We start from the raw sequence: 16,035 nt of genomic DNA, 5'->3' as shown, positions 1-16,035 counted from the left end.
AAAGAACCTGCCTGCCAATGCAGAAGACACGGGTTTGATCCTTGGATCAGGAAGATCTTGAGGAAGGCATGGCAACCCACTCCAATATTCTTGCCTGGAGAAACCCATAGAAAGAGGAGCCTGTGGACTCCCATGGGGTCACAAAGAGTCAGACGTAACTTAGTACACACACATACATACATACGTAGTCATTTATACATAGGAGCAGTGGTGTTTTTCTGTCACAGGTGGCTTTTGAATATGGGAACTTGATTTTTTTGTTTTATTTTGCTGTTGTGTGTGTGTGTGTGGGGAGGAGGGGATATGATTGCTTTTTATATGGTTTAAAATAAGGCAAGGTAAGAAAGTATAGTAAAGAACTGAGGCTAAATCTTCCTTGTGGGATGGTGGGAGCAGGAAGTAGTGGTCTCCTGTGCTGCTTTTGTTTGGTGTGAAGGTAGAGTTGTAGAAGGAACTGGGTGTTGGAGTGTTAAGAGGAAGAGCTGCTTATGCAGGTCCTCTTTGTTGCAAATGACTTTAGGTCCTAGGCATGGCCTGAATTTAACACCTTGCTCCAAGCTCTGGAACTCTGCTGTTTGAATCCAACTTCTCCTAGTTATTAGCTCTGTGACCTTGCGCACAGGGTTTACTTTATGCCTCAGTTTCCCTATCTGTGAAGTAGGGTCTCCCTATCTTATAGAGTAATTGTGAGGATTAAATGAATAAGTATATGTAAAGTGCTTAGAATAGTGCATGGTACATATCAAGAGCTCAGATATTAGTTATCAGCACTTGAGGTACGAAATTATCTAGTTTGATTTCAGTAGTGTAGTTCTGTGAAAATGTTTTGCAATAGCAAAGCATTTTCAATCGTTTATTTGTAAAGAATGGTACTTAATTAAGGTGGTATGATAGTTTCTTGAGTGATGCTTTCTTAATGAATGCAGAGCAGAGGCTGAGAAATTCAAAATCGAGGTTGATATGCTTAAATTTGGTTAACTGACTTTGTTTTCATGCAAAAGATGGTTATTAATTGAAAGTTGGAGTGAGGGAGGTAGTGTAGAGTAACAAATGTGTAAGTTCTTTTATCTTCTTTAAAATGTCAGGTATAAGTGACAGTTAACTAGATTTCTTTTAATTTTCATTTATCCTGTTGGTATGTGTTAATGATTATTTCATTAGACTGTTTTTTGTTGTTTGTTTTAAATGAGAAAAGAAGCCTGCATACTCATTTATTTCTTGTATAAAAGAATTCTCAGAGGCAATCAGTTTGGGGCTGCTCCAGAACTCTACTGTTCCAGGAACTTGGCCTCCTGTTTTTCTACTTTCTATCCTCAGCTTGTAGCTTCTACCACTTGGGTAATTTCCAGCTAGGGATCCCATTGGCCAGAACTTAATCATCAGGCCACACCCACAGCGATGACTGGGGACCCCAGTATTCTGTGTCAGCATATGTCTAATTTAGAGGTTCTGTTAACAGAGGAAAAGAGAAAGGATATCAAGGACACCTAGAATCTGAAGCAAGTTTATATAAACACTGTTCATATAAATATCTAAATATTAATACTAAAGTGGGAAAAAATATATGTGCTTGCATCTGCACAAAATAATCTTGAATATAATAAGTTTTTACACTTGTTGCTTCTGGGAAAGGGGACTGGGTGGCTTGGATCAGGAATGGGAGACTTTACTACATACCCTTTAGAATTGGTAGTGTGTTAATTTTAACTTAAATAGTAAATGAAATTAAAAAGAGAAATATGAAAGTCTGATATATAAGTTCAAGAATAGATGTCATTAAGAATCAATAATACTTGATTATCATTTTAATTGTGTAACTTTGTTTATATATGATGTGTTGAAATTTCAAAAAATGGTTTCGATTCAGGTACTTTCAACCTTTTCAGATTCCTAAGGTATTTTAAAAATGGGCAAAGGCATCACTGAGGTCTGGGAAGGGGAAGAATTCTGATTTATGAGACAGATTTCTGAGAAGACTGTCTGAGAAGCATTAATGAAGCAGACATTTTTATGGTTTGGGGGGAGAAGTTCAAGATAGTGCATTTAGAAATTCTGGAAATTCTAAGTGAATAAACTGCACTCATGGATGTAAGTCAAGAGAGATGCATTCACATATACACATGTCTGTTGGTATGTATTATATATAATACACATTGTGTGCTTATATTCGAGAAGTCCAAGGCATCTTTAAAAAATGCAGAATTGTATCCAAAATAAGAAGTCTCCTTTTTTACCCCCACAAAGATAACCTTAGTAATTTATTCTTTAATTCTTTACATTAATATGAGCCAAAGAAAGATGACCCATTTAGGAGATTCCCTGGTAGTCAGTGGTTAGGACTCAGAGCTTTCACTGCTGATGGTGCTGGTTCGATCCCTGGTTAGGGAACTAGGATCCCACAGCCACATGGTGTGGCCAACCCCCCCCCCCCAAAGGTGGCCTATTTAATTTTTGGTACATTAAGTGTTACTCCTTTCTGATTGAACTGAATTAAACTTGCTTGTTAGTTATACCCATTCATTGGTCTGATGTCTGGAGCTATCCAGAGTGCAGTTAATCTTTTCTCCTAAGTGACAGCTTTTAAAATATTTAAGTAAAGTTAAAGCATCCCTGATGATTCTCCTCAGCTCAACTCAGTTAAAATAATTTTCATATGATAGTTTGTCCATCTTTCACCACACTTATAACCTTCTTTATGTTCAGTTCAGTTCAGTCGCTCAGTCGTGTCCGACTCTTTGCGACCCCATGAATCGCAGCACGCCAGGCCTCCCTGTCCATCACCAGCTCCCGGAGTTCACTCAGACTCACGTCCATCGAGTGAGTCAGTGATGCCATCCAGCCATCTCATCCTCTGTCATCCCCTTCTCCTCCTGCCCCCAATCCCTCCCAGCATCAGAGTCCTTTCAGTGAGTCAACTCTCACATGAGGTGGCCAAAGTACTGGAGTTTCAGCTTTAGCATCATTCCTTCCAAAGAAATCCCAGGGCTGATCTCCTTCAGAGTGGACTGGTTGGATCTCCTTGCAGTCCAAGGGACTCTCAAGAGTCTTCTCCAACACCACAGTTCAAAAGCATCAATTCTTCGGTGCTCAGCTTTCTTCACAGTCCAACTCTCACATCCATACATGACCACAGGAAAAACCATAGCCTTGACTAGACGATGGAACTACCTGTTAAAGTGTGGCATGCAGAACTTAAAAGATAATTTTAGAGATCTGGTCAGAGCAGATTTTGGTGAGCTGATTATTGTTGTTGATCTATATAATGTGCTTCATTATTTTGGACCATGAATACATTTTTAGTAGCCCTATTTCATGGATGGCATGTTGACCTGTAGTTGGCTTCAGTTCCTTAATCTTTTGTATGTAGTCAGCTGCTAAATTGTCTTTTACATCTGTGTCTGCTTTTAGAAATTGTGGGCAGGACTGTATGCTTGCTTTTATTATATTCAACCTAAAAGTTTGGTTCATTTAAAAACCATTGGTTCATTTAACATATCAGTGATTTATATCTTAATGGGAATGAGTTTACTAAGATTAATTCTTAGCATCCTGACTTGCAGCTCTTAAGGAATGGAAATGTAAGACAAAGAAGAGGTCACTTGAGAACCTAAAATAATAACATGACATTGCTTCATTAATTCAAGAAATATTTATTAAGTCCCTATCATGTGATCATGGGTTGGGATATGGCCCTTCCCCTGACGGAGCTTACACTTGGGGGAGGCAGTAAGCATCTGGGAACCTGATGGAAGAGGAAGGGCTCCAGAATAGGAACCACCGAACTAGGACTGTGTTGAGATAGGTGGCGCAGTGGTAAAGAGTCTGCCTGCCAATGTAGGAGACCTGTGGAGGAGATCCCCTGGAGAAGGAAATGGCAACCCACTCCAGTATTCTTGCCTGGAGAATCCCGTGGGCAGAGAAGCCTGGCGGACTGCAGTCCATGGGGCCCCAAAGACTCAGACATGACTGAGCACACAAAAAACGCTAGAAGAAAGAATGAAAAAGAAAGAAAAAAAGGAAACCATTGAGGTATTTAAATGTACATTAGTTTTCTCTACCATTTGTATGTTCAGGTACTTAGCTAATCTTTCAGATTGGAAAAAAAATTGTTTGTTTAGGTGTTGCTTAACAGTTCTAAAATAGGAACAACTCGTTTTAGCTAGGCACTTACCAAGCTTATCATAAAGTACTTTAATGCTTAACATAAAAAGGCAAATTATTTATGTCTTTTTTTTATGAGCTCTAATCTTTCAAAGTTTAGAAATAGAGAATAATGATAATATTAGTATTCTGAGATTTTTTTCAAATGATAAAAGCAAAGCAGCTACCAAGCACAAACTATATTGAACATTGTGAATAATGGCACTGTCGTGAGAGGAAGACATCCAGTCTTTCTGCTTAGCTGGGAGAATCTTTGTTGTTTTTTAGTGGCTAAGTCATGTCTGACTCTTTTGTAACCCTATGGACTATAGCTCACCAAGCTCCTCTTTCTGTGAGATTCTCCAGGCAAGAATACTGGAGTGGGTTTCCACTTCCTCCTCCAGTGGATCTTTCCGACCCAGGGATTGAACCCACGTCTCTGCATTGGCAGGCAGATTCTTTACCACTGAGCCACCTGGGAAGCCTGGGAGAATCTTTACTCTCCTTTGATTCTAGTATTTAATGATTAACTTTGTTTTCCTTCTCGATTTTTTTTTCTAGTAATTAGTAAAGGTTACAGGTATGTAAGTGCCTAACTATAAACAACTACAGGATTTAGAAGTGATTTTTATGGAGGGGTTTGCTCATCCCTTAGTGCAAGATATACCTATAATTTACAAGAAATTTTTGCTTTCTTAGTGTTTAGCATATGAGTTGAGAATTTATTGTTTTTAAGCTTTAAAAATTATCTAGTCTACACTGTCCATTAGCCATGCATCTATATGTAGCCATGTGTCTAATTTAAATACAAATTAAAATGGAATAATTTAAAAATTTGCTTGTCTTGCACTGGTCATGTTTCAAGTGCTCGATAACTAGATATGTCTAATGGCTACCGTATTGGGCAACACAAGTTACGGAACATTTTTGTCATTGCAGAACATGCTCTATTGAATGATGCTGATCTGGGGAAAATGGTTTTCATTCAAATTTCTGAGTATCTTTACACTGAACACTGAAAGTACTATGAATCCTAGAGGAAAGGGAATGATTTTACTTGTGCACATTAAAAAAAATTTTTTTTAAGCCTAGAATATAAAAGTAACCCTTTTAACAAATATTTTTACTTAATAGAAGTTTGCCTGAACTTTTTTCTAAATCTAAACTAACTGCATATCTTATATGTTTAAAATTAGCCCTTTATTGAAACTTTTATTATAAAAATACTGTTTCATTCTAGATTATTTTATGAGTTATTAGTATTGGAAACTTGCTCCATTTATTTACTTTCCTTTAAATGCTTTAAAAAAATTGTTTCCTTGTATCTAATGTCAGTGTTTACCTTAAACACTTCAAATGAATTCATGAGGTTTCACCATGAAATGGTGACACGAGTGCTTGGAATCTTTATTCTGCCTTTTTGCTCCTCTTCATTTCGTTTGATATTTGCCTCTGTCAGCATCATCTTCAACCAATCAACATTTAGTTGGTAGGTTTAGGTACATGCTGGCTTTGTTGGAAATTATTGTGAATCTCTTCATCAAGTCCAAGTGTATTGGTATGTGAATTGTTCATTCTCATTTTGACCTGGTGTGTTTTGTGATGACCAGAGTTGTGTATAGTACTCACTGTAGATGTGTTCCTTTGTTTTTTGGGAAGTGGAAGATAGGTAATAGAGTACCATGGTAGTGGTGTCAGTGTTTGGTGATAGAGGCCATATAGGACATTGCCATCTTTTTGCTTAGATTATTAAAACTTCATGTTTATCTCTTGAATCCTTTTTCACCATGAAACTTTATTTGCTTGTAAAGTTAATGCTAATCATCCATAAGAAATTGTCAGAGAGGAGTAGCAAAAGTTTCTAAATATCTTACTAAGATTTAAAAAAACAAAGACTATAACTAGCTTTATTTATGCCATTTTTAGCTTTTAAAAGTCTATTTAGTGTAAAATTAAGAATTGTCATAGTCCTATAATTTTATAAATTTCATTGATACTAAAAACACAAAAGTAAATTATGAAAAACACAGAAGTAAATTATATTTTTGTACTCTAACCATCTGCAATATCAGATTATATATGGCTAAAATAAAGAGGATCTTGAAATTTCATTCTTACCTATTATAGTAATTTCTGAGATGTCAGTGTAGCATTCAGACTCTTTTATAAGGAAACAGCGGAGAAGGCAGTGGCACCCCACTCCAGTACTTTTGCCTAGAAAATCCCATGGACGGAGGAGCCTGGTAGGCTGCAGTCCATGGGGTCGCTGAGGGTCGGACACGACTGAGCGACTTCACTTTCACTTTTCACTTTCATGCATTGGAGAAGGAAGTGGCAACCCACTCCAGCGTTCTTGCCTGGAGAATCCCAGGGATGGGGGATCCTGGCGGGCTGCCGTCTATGGGGTTGCACAGAGTCGGACACAACTGAAGAGACTTAGCAGCAAGTAGAAGGTAGAGAAACAATTACTAAGTGCTAAGCACTGTGATGAACCCTTAAGAGAAGTCTTCTAATTTTAATTCTTTAATAAGCCCTTTTGAGTGTTATTAAAACTGAAAATCAGAGAGGATAAGTTTCCTAGGATCTCCTGTAGCTAATGACAACTGGAATTTGTCACACTCCAGAATTCTCTTCTTCCCATCATTCATTTTTTTCCCTGTACTCTTGGATTACAAAAAAAGAATGATATCCTTAAAATATGATTTTCTTTAGGGAAGAAGCAGTAAGAGTGAGTACATATGCATGTATTGGAGTGGGGGTAAAATTAGGAATAGAGTTAAGAGTTGGTGGGTTTGAAGTGTATTGTTAAGATAATTGAAAGATAACAGATAGGAAAAGGACTTATGCCATAATTAGTGAGTCGGACACGACTGAGCGACTTCACTCTCACTTTTCACTTTCATGCATTGGAGAAGGAAATGGCAACCCACTCCAGTGTTCTTGCCTGGAGAATCCCGGGGACGGCGGAGCCTGGCAGGCTACCGTTTATGGGGTCACACAGAGTCGGACACAACTGAAGTGACTTAACAGTAACAGCAGCAGTGGCTCTTTTAATAAACATGTAGGTATTTTAGAAGATTGATGCTTTGGCTGTATCTGAGGTAGAAATAAAATATATTGATTTCTTGGGTGATTGAATGGAGGATTATATGCATAATCTCAGGAAGGAAATGCATTTTAGGGTTTTGTCTTTTTCTTAAATGTTTGTGTTTTTTTCCTAGGCTGTTCGCTGCTACGAATCTCTAATCTTAAAAGCTGAAGGAAAAGTGGAGTCTGATTTCTTCTGTCAATTAGGTCACTTCAACCTCTTATTGGAAGATTATCCAAAAGGTAATTTTTCCCCTTGTTAATTACTGTTTGATTTATATATGTATTCAAAATAATTGTAATCGTACTCTGTCGAAGGTATTACTATTCTTCTAAGAAATTGCAAGCTTATGAACACCCCTAAACAATGAGGAAAAAAAAGTAGAAAAAATGGAAATGGGAAAAGTTCACACGACTCCATGTAAATCAGCAAGTTGACCATTCAGCTAAATGATAACCACCTACATGTGTACTGCTGTTTTATTTAGCCATGTGAAAGGTACCTGTGTTTTAAAGGCTTGACCATAATAGAAAGTGAGTCATTGATGGACAAGTTTGGGAAAGTAACACAAACCCTGCATTTCTCTTCTTTATCTTTTAACTTCCATTTTAGCTTGAAAATATTTGAATGAAAATCTGATCTGTAGCCATGTTATTATAAAGGTAAGTAACAGAGATGGTCACACATGAGCTTGAGCAGTGGATAAAACATTTTTTTATTCGTTTGAAGATTTTTTTTCCTGTTGGAAATAAGTGAGTTAAATAACTGAAGGTAGTCCCCAAGATACATCCTTTTTATGCTACCAAGCTGCTGACACAGGCCACTAACTATCCACTTGGGAAGTTAAAAGCACCCGCAAATACCATACACCTCAGTACCAAAGGCAAAAATCCATAGCAAACCAGTAACATTTTATAACCAATAACATTTTAACACTTTGATGATAGTAAACATTTTAATGGGAGTGGATGGACTTATGCTTGTTTTCCACAAATGTATTTAGTAGGCTGAAAAACTAGAAGGTTGTTTCAGGGCTAGAGCAAAGGATTGTTGATATTTAATTATGCCTCTTTTATAATAGGTCAAATACTTTCCTAATGAAAATGTGATTTTACTTTGAGACAGGTATACCATGGAGTTTGAAATTAGGGTTATTTCCCTGTTCAGCTCTACGGTTCAGTTGCATTACTTTTAACAGATTATATAAATATCCCTAAGCTTCTGTCTATAATCTGTAAAAGGAGGGGAGGAAGTACTAGCTACTCAGGTGTTTTGGGATTCCTCTGTGAAACTGGTTAGTACTTAGGAAAATGACTTCAGGATAATAGGTATTAACAATTAGTTAATCTATTGGATGTTTTAATTTTAATTAAAACAGTTACTTAAAGGAAACCATTATACAAAAGAAATAATACAGAGTTCTGTGCAGTTTGATTTTTCAATGCTGCGCTTTGTGCTTGGAGACTGCACTAGTTTTAGAGCATATAGACAGAGACCCAGACTTAGGTTTGCATGAGGCTGTATGTCCTTATTGCTTAGTGGTCATTTAAAAACTATTTATATTAGCTCTTAAAACTTTATTCATCTATGGATTTAGCAGCGTTTTCCTTTTATAAAATGTTTGTCTGTGAAGGTAATGAGAAGTCTAGGGGATATTTGTTTTGAAGGTGGGATGGGGGTGTATTGCAACTAGACAGTGTTAACAGCCTAGTTGGTAGGAATAATCTAAGTAGATGGAAGAGGAGAAGGATAACCTAAGGATTTAAGCCTTTGAAAAGATCTACTCTGTGACCCATTTACTTTCTGTGTAGATGAACTGGCCATTGATAAGTAGGCAGTAGGTTGGTTGTTTGTAATAGGAAGAAGAGGAAGGAGAGAATGGATGCAGAGGCATACATTTGTATTTCAGATTTCAAGCTGATGGCTTCTTAGGAAATAAGATGTGAGTTGTTTGAATTCATCCTTGAGGCTTTATTGACCGCATTCCCACTTAAAAAAAAAAATCCTTTAAAAATACTTAATTACTGAATTCTTTGTATCCATTCTCTTCATTGTCTTGCTATAAGTCCCAGACTAGAGCCAGTCTCTAGTAACCACTTAGACACACCGTCACCATCACTGCAAATTTATGGAGTCATTTGTTACCTTAAGGCTACTTCCTCCTTTTTTCATTGAAAGCACTGCAAGATGAGAACCTCCCCAGCTCCAGCTAAATGTTTATTTTTAGAGAACAGATTATAAACCATAACTTCTTGGGGAATAAACATAAACCACTCAGTGAACATGTGAGTAAACTGCTCAGATGTATTTATGTAGGAGATTTACTAGCCCTGTTTATTCTGAGGGACAGTTCTTTGTATATTGTTCTGAGTCCTCTTGTATGTGAAGTTTTCTGAGTTTGAGGTTCCTTATGAAAAACTGCTTCTACTTTTGTAGTAGAAAGTGGTAGAACCTGTTTTGTGAATATTTTGTACTGTGGTTTTTCTGCCCTTATTTCTTATTCTGATCTCATCTGCTTCCTTTAAGATAAGATAGGATGAATTTCTAAAAATTTCTGATCTGTATATAGTATACTTCGGTTATCATTTCTGTTATGAATTTATTCATTAAAAATTATCTTTTCTGTCATTTCAGAGGAATTTGGAGTAGATGGAAAACAGGCCCTTTTTTAACTCTTGTAGTTGGCAGTATTTATGAAGAACTAAAAAATTTCTGTCACTTGATTTGGCCATTTGGTTTCTAGGAATTTATCCTAAAAAAAGTAATAGGGTAGAGAATTGTGGGAAAATGGAAGATGGAGGCTCATTGCACTTAGCCTCATGTTGGTTGGATTCCTCTGAAGTGAGTTTAGCTTACAAGATGTTTAGAAAGGAGTACCTTTAGGATCAACACTTATGTGGAAGGTGGGAAATGGAACCAGAATTGGACAGAGGAAGAAGTTAAGCTGTGACAGCCTTGGTCAACTCCATGGAGAGCTCTGGAGCTAGAATGGTCTTTCAGAAAGCTATCACAAGTTGGGTCATGATGACCAGGCCTTTTTCATCTATCTTGTCTTGTCGGTCAGTCTGTCTGTCTGTCTAGGCTGCATTGGGGGTCTTAGTTTAGTTGGCTCATGGACTTAGTTGCCCCGAGGCATGCGGGATCTTGGATTCCCTACCAGGGATTGAACCTGCATTCCTTGCATTGAAAGGCAGATTCTTAACCACTGGACCACCAGGGAAGTCCCTTCATGCCTTTATAATCCATCCATTCCATTTTGGACGTGGAAAGAAGTGTGACCTCAGGCAGGGTTGCTCTCTGCAGCTTAGAGCGGTCACTGCTAGAAGCTCTCTTTTGTAGGCATGACTGCCAACAGGTCTTCCTTGAAACGGGATTTGAATGGTTTTTAAGTGTCTACCATACCTCCTTTCCACTCCTACACCCATAGCTAAACCATCACCCTCAGCTGAACTAAACAGTTCATGGGGCTGTCAGATAGACTTAAGCCATGTAGATGGTACTGTGATTTCTCTTCTTTGGGTTGAAGAACCCCTGAGAGACCAGGGCTGAAGGACAGGAGTATGTATTCTTGTGAATATATGTGATGGATTATAGGAGCAGTTTAATTAATAGAAATTATATGTAAATATTTGTGAATATGTATGGAAAATTATAAGAGAGAATAGTCATTGTAGATTGCTTAAAAAATCAAGTAGTAAAGTACCTCAGAATACACAGCAACATGAAAACATAGAAATTATATTTTAAGAGACTTGGTGTATAGATAGTAAAAATTCCAGAAGTAAAAATATTTATTGAAGGAGATATAATAATCATTCCTGATATTAGTATAAAAACCTTGAAACTTTTTACAAATAATTTCTTCATGGTTTGTGGTGAGCTGAAAGTTTCCCTGAAATTGTACCCGATGATAGATTTTTCTCCCTTTCTTCCTTCCCTCAACTAATTGGTCCTTTGTTGCAGTGTCTGTAACTTTTGAGCAAAATAGGTTTTGGTTGTTTTAGTTCCTCAGTAATTATAAATAGCTTCCTGAAAATCTTCCTGACCCAGGGATTGAACCTGTGTCTCTTATGTCTCCTGCATTGGCAGGCGAGTTCTTGACCACTAGCTCCACCTGGGAAGCCCAGTTATAAATAGCTAGGGCAAGTTACATGCCAGGAATTGCTTATGTGGTAAGTTAGAGTTGGCAAGCTTTTTTTACCCCCTATCTTTCTGTGTTTCTTGGGTAGAATGACAACAATCCATCCTATTGTGTGTGTATATATGTATACACCATTCGAGAATCATTGATTTTGTTCAGTCTATTTGTGGCTTCCCAGGTGGTGCTAGTGGTAAAGAAACCGCCTGCCAATGCAGGAGATATGAGAGACGTGGGTTTGATCCCTGAGTCAGGAAGCTCCCCTGGAGGAGGACATGGTAACCCAACTCCAGTATTCTTGCCTGGAGAATCCTATGGACAAGCAGCCTGGCAGGCTGCAATCCATGGGGTTGCAAAGAGTCGGACATGACTGAAGCGACTTTACACACACACATTTATGGCTTAGAATTAGAAAATACAATTGAGAAATAACCCAAGGAAGAAAATTAGTGACCATAAGCCAGGTTATTAGAACACCATATTTAGACAACAAGCAGAGCTTGTAGTAATTTCAAGAACTAGAGGGGACTTAAAGGACTAGATAGAAGGACTACAAATAAGACAGCTACTTGATGATTCTTGTAGTAAACCAAATGTGCGATATTAAAGATCTCGAAGAGTATATTACTTTAATAATGAAGAAGTAGTAAATCTGAGATTTCACTACATGTATTAATTTGACTTGGAAACCTCAGTAAAGATGCTGATAAGGGAGTAAAAGGATTGCAGATTTGTTTCTTTGCTTTTCCAGCTTCCCGTTTGCTTGTTTAATCTTAGGGACAAAGGTCTGTTGTGTGATGCTATCCAAATGGTTTTTCAAATGTTAATGTGTATTAATGCTACATATAGGAGAGGATGTGTTTAAGGCAGTCATAGATTTGAGAAGGCAGAAAGGTGCTAGAGAGCTCGGTGCATCAGTCACTTATAAACAGTGAAATAGTATAAACTTTCTAAGGTCTCTTTTATCCTAGGATATAAATACAGCTTTTTAGTTCAGCCTCAGATATAATAAATAAATCAAAGATCTGTTGACTTAATAATCTCAGGCAATCACAGCTTATTTAGGCCTAAAGATGATGGTTAGTTCAACTGAGAGGTTTGTTTGTACTTCTTTCCTTTCCCTTCCCTTCCATACCCATAGACTCACCCACGAGCAGCTAACCTGCTGCCTATAGTGTTACACATTAGCTTAGGGATGAAAAGAGAAACGCTGAGTTCTGCCTGCAATTAGTGCATAGTCTAATATGAGTATAGATTGAATTTTAGATCTTCTTGCATTTCTTTTGCATCTTACTCTGAAGAAGACTTATTTTTTCAAGCAAAGCCGTCACTCTTAACCTACGTTGTTGTTTCTTTTCATTCCTGTACTGTGTGAATTTTGTCATCAGGTACACCCTTTTTCTCTTGTTTTGACAGTCTTAACTCAGAGCCATAATATTTCCAAGCATGAGAAAATCTCTGTCACCTACTACATTTTTATCTTGACCCTCTTTACTCTCCAGCTCTATTTCTCTAGATCTTTCTTTTAATTCCAAATGAGTTACAATACGGCTTTGGACTTCTCTTTTTGTTCTTTGTTACATCTTTCTCTTTTACTGACAAACTTTAGGGCTGCCTGTGAACTGTAAGGAAATAGCTTGAATTAGATTCCTTGATGTCAGTCTTATAGGAAGCAGTGAGGTCAGGATTAGAACCCAAGTTTACTTAAAATGGCTTTTTTCCCTACCATATCCTGTTGGCCTTTCTGGTGACCTTCGTTTGATAATCTTGACCATCTTCTAAGTTTAACACAAAAAGTACACTTTTTTTTTTTAACATTTACACAAATAATATGTTCATTGTTGACAGAAAAGCATTAGAATACATATAACCATAAAAAGTAAACAGCTTGAGAGCATGAACCATGTATTTTGTTACATGTATTTCACTGCATCTAGCTTGGTGCAAGCTACCTAAGAATAGTTAAGAAATATTATAGGAATGCCTTAATGTATTTTATCATTTAGAGGCAAATCTTTTTTTTTTTTTTTGGCCACACTACTATAGGCACTTTTTTTTTTTTTTGGCCATGCCATGTTGCATGTGGGATCTTAATTCCTGAACCAGCAGTCGAACCTGTGTCCCCTGCAATGGAAGCATGGAGTCCTCAGCATTGGGTTGCCAGAGAACTGCCAAGGCAAATCTTTTTTAAAAAGAAATTTAAAATTTTATGTATTTATTTTGGCTGCACTGGGTCGTCGTTGCTGCACACAGGCTTTCTGTAGTTGCAGTGCACAGGCTTCTCATTGTGGTGGCTTCTCTTGTTGCGGAGCATAGGCTCAATAGTTGTGAGGCGCAGGCTTAGTTGCTCTGCAGCATGTGGAATCCTCCTGGACCAGGGATAAAACCCCTGTCCTTTGTGTTGGCAGCTAAACTCCCAACCACTGGACCACCAGGGAAGTCCTAAAAAACATTTAGATGTAAATCTTTAGAGGCTTTTCTATTAACAGTAAGCTTTCAATATTTAAAGTTGAACTAAATGCTGCAACTTTAGCATAGTGTGTCAGGTTAATCTCTGTCTTAAAAACATGCTTTGTAATTTACATTTCAGTTCCCTGCATAGTATTCTATCATATAGGTAGAAGAGTTCCCTATTGAACACGTAGACTATATACTCATTGTGTTATCTGTCCTTGTAACTTTTTGCACAGATCTGTGTTTATATTCTTAGAAGGATAGCTTGAAGTGGTAAATTACACTGAGTGAAAGAATGTATATACACACACACACACACACAGTTTTGATGGATAGTGCTAAATTATGCTACAAAAATTTTTGCCAATTTATACTTATAGTACCAGTAGAATAATAAAACTGCTTGTTTTCTTGAATTCTTGCCACTGTTGAGTATTTTTCTTAACACTACAGAGTATTACTGTTACTGTTTAGTTTCATCATTTTCATACATAAAAATGGTATAGCACAATTGTGAAGTTAAAGGGCAGATGAGTGTGTGTAGCACTTCTCCCAACTGTGTAGGTGATTCTTTTATCCTTGACAATTTGCTTGTTTGATTCCACTCTTCCTCCTGTTTTTATGAAGTAAAGGACAAAATAAAAGAGAGTGAGAAAGATTACAGAACTGTTAAGTTGTTATAAAAGTTAAATTTAACTTCTCATTTGTGTTTATTTTTTTCTTTTTGTTTTCTTTTGCATTTACTTTTTAAAGACCCGGTTCCTTTGTTAAATTTTGCCAGTTTTCTATAATAATTTAAGTTCATTATATTTTTCCCATTTTAAATAATCTACAGAGACTAAATATGGACTTATTTAAAAATAAAATTCAAAATTATTTTTAAAAAGTAATTTTAAGTCTATAAATGAACTCGATTTCGAGGATTAAAAAGATCTGAGCTTTGGAAATTAGTTGATAGAGAGTTGAAATTAATATGTTTGAGGACACCATTCTTGGTTAAGTGGCAGAAGAAAATGGCAGTCTTGCCTAAGGTACTGTTAAGATTTCCTAGTTATGAACGAGGACTTCTTAAGCCAATAAATAACTTAGAATCACAAAGTGAAGATTAGGTGGTTTAGGGAAGGAAAAGCTGTTAGACATGCTACAATCCTGAAACTGGTTTTTAAGCAATATCAGTTCAGTTCAGTCGCTCAGTCGTGTCTGACTCTTTGTGACCCCATGAATCGCAGCACTCCAGGCCTCCCTGTCCATCACCAACTCCCGGAGTTCACTTAGACTCACATCCATCGAGTCCGTGATGCCATCCAGCCATCTCATCCTCTGTCGTCCCCTTCTCCTCCTGCCCCCAATCCCTCCCAGCATCAGGGTCTTTTCCAATGAGTCAACTCTTTGCATGAGGTGGCCCAAGTATTGGAGTTTCAGCTTCAACATCATTCCTTCCAAAGAACACCCAGGACTGATCTCCTTCAGAATGGACTGGTTGGATCTCCTTGCAATATAAGGATGTTCAAATAAATAATTTCCCTCATTTTCTATTAAGGAGTTCAGGAAAATCTAGTTATAGTGTAGTAGGAATTTATTTTCATGATAGGTAGCTGACTTAAAGATTAGAAATAAGGATTGTGCTTTGGTTAAAAGAATTTCACTGGAGAGACTCTGGTGATACGGGTGCTTGTAAAGTTTTAACGATTTGTTTGGATTAGGAAACGTGTTTAATATGTTAAAGTCTTTTCTTAAAATAGGATCCTAGGCCTACTGGAGCGATGTATAATTGTTGAGTGGGCTTCCCAGGTAGCACTAGTGGTAAAGAATCCACCTGCCAAGATCCTCTGGAGTAGGAAATGACAACCCACTTAAGTATTCTTGCCTGGAAAATTGCATGGACAGAGTAGCCTGGGGACTACAGTCTATGGGGTCACATAGAGTCGGACATGACTGAGTGACTGAACATAGTGCTTATACACACCACACACCCACACCCACACACACCCACCCTAATGGTTGAAAACTGTGTAAGTAAATGGAAAGATAACAAATGTTCATTGAAGAAGTGTCTTACTTATAAATCTGTACTTGCAGTTTGGAGCATTTACGTTTGTTTCTTTGAACTTGAGGGCTTATATTTATTTTTCAGTTCATCATCTCCCAATTGGTAATCACAGGGGCTTCTTATACTTCACTTTTAGTTACTTTGGAGGACATCGTACTGTTTTTG

At 37.3% G+C, this 16,035-nt stretch overlaps 1 protein-coding gene across 9 annotated transcripts in view; it reads left to right on the top strand.

The window, feature by feature from the left end:
• KDM6A (lysine demethylase 6A) overlaps window positions 1–16,035 on the top strand; it is a 182,319-nt gene that overhangs the window by 53,259 nt on the left and 113,025 nt on the right. For all 9 annotated transcript variants that reach the window (XR_005725456.1, XR_005725455.1, XM_040266144.1 and 6 more), the window contains exon 3: window positions 7,362–7,470. Coding sequence is in view for 7 of the 9 variants with exons in the window: in XM_040266144.1 (XP_040122078.1) it covers window positions 7,362–7,470 (109 nt within the window). In the remaining 2 variants the exon portion in view is untranslated. The remainder of the gene's footprint in view (window positions 1–7,361; window positions 7,471–16,035) is intronic.

Source organism: Oryx dammah, unplaced genomic scaffold, assembly GCF_014754425.2.
Source record: "Oryx dammah isolate SB20612 unplaced genomic scaffold, SCBI_Odam_1.1 HiC_scaffold_23, whole genome shotgun sequence".
NCBI lineage: Eukaryota > Metazoa > Chordata > Mammalia > Artiodactyla > Bovidae > Oryx > Oryx dammah.
The sequence above is the reverse complement of the archived record's forward strand: the minus strand, read 5'-3'. Positions and strand labels throughout refer to the sequence as shown.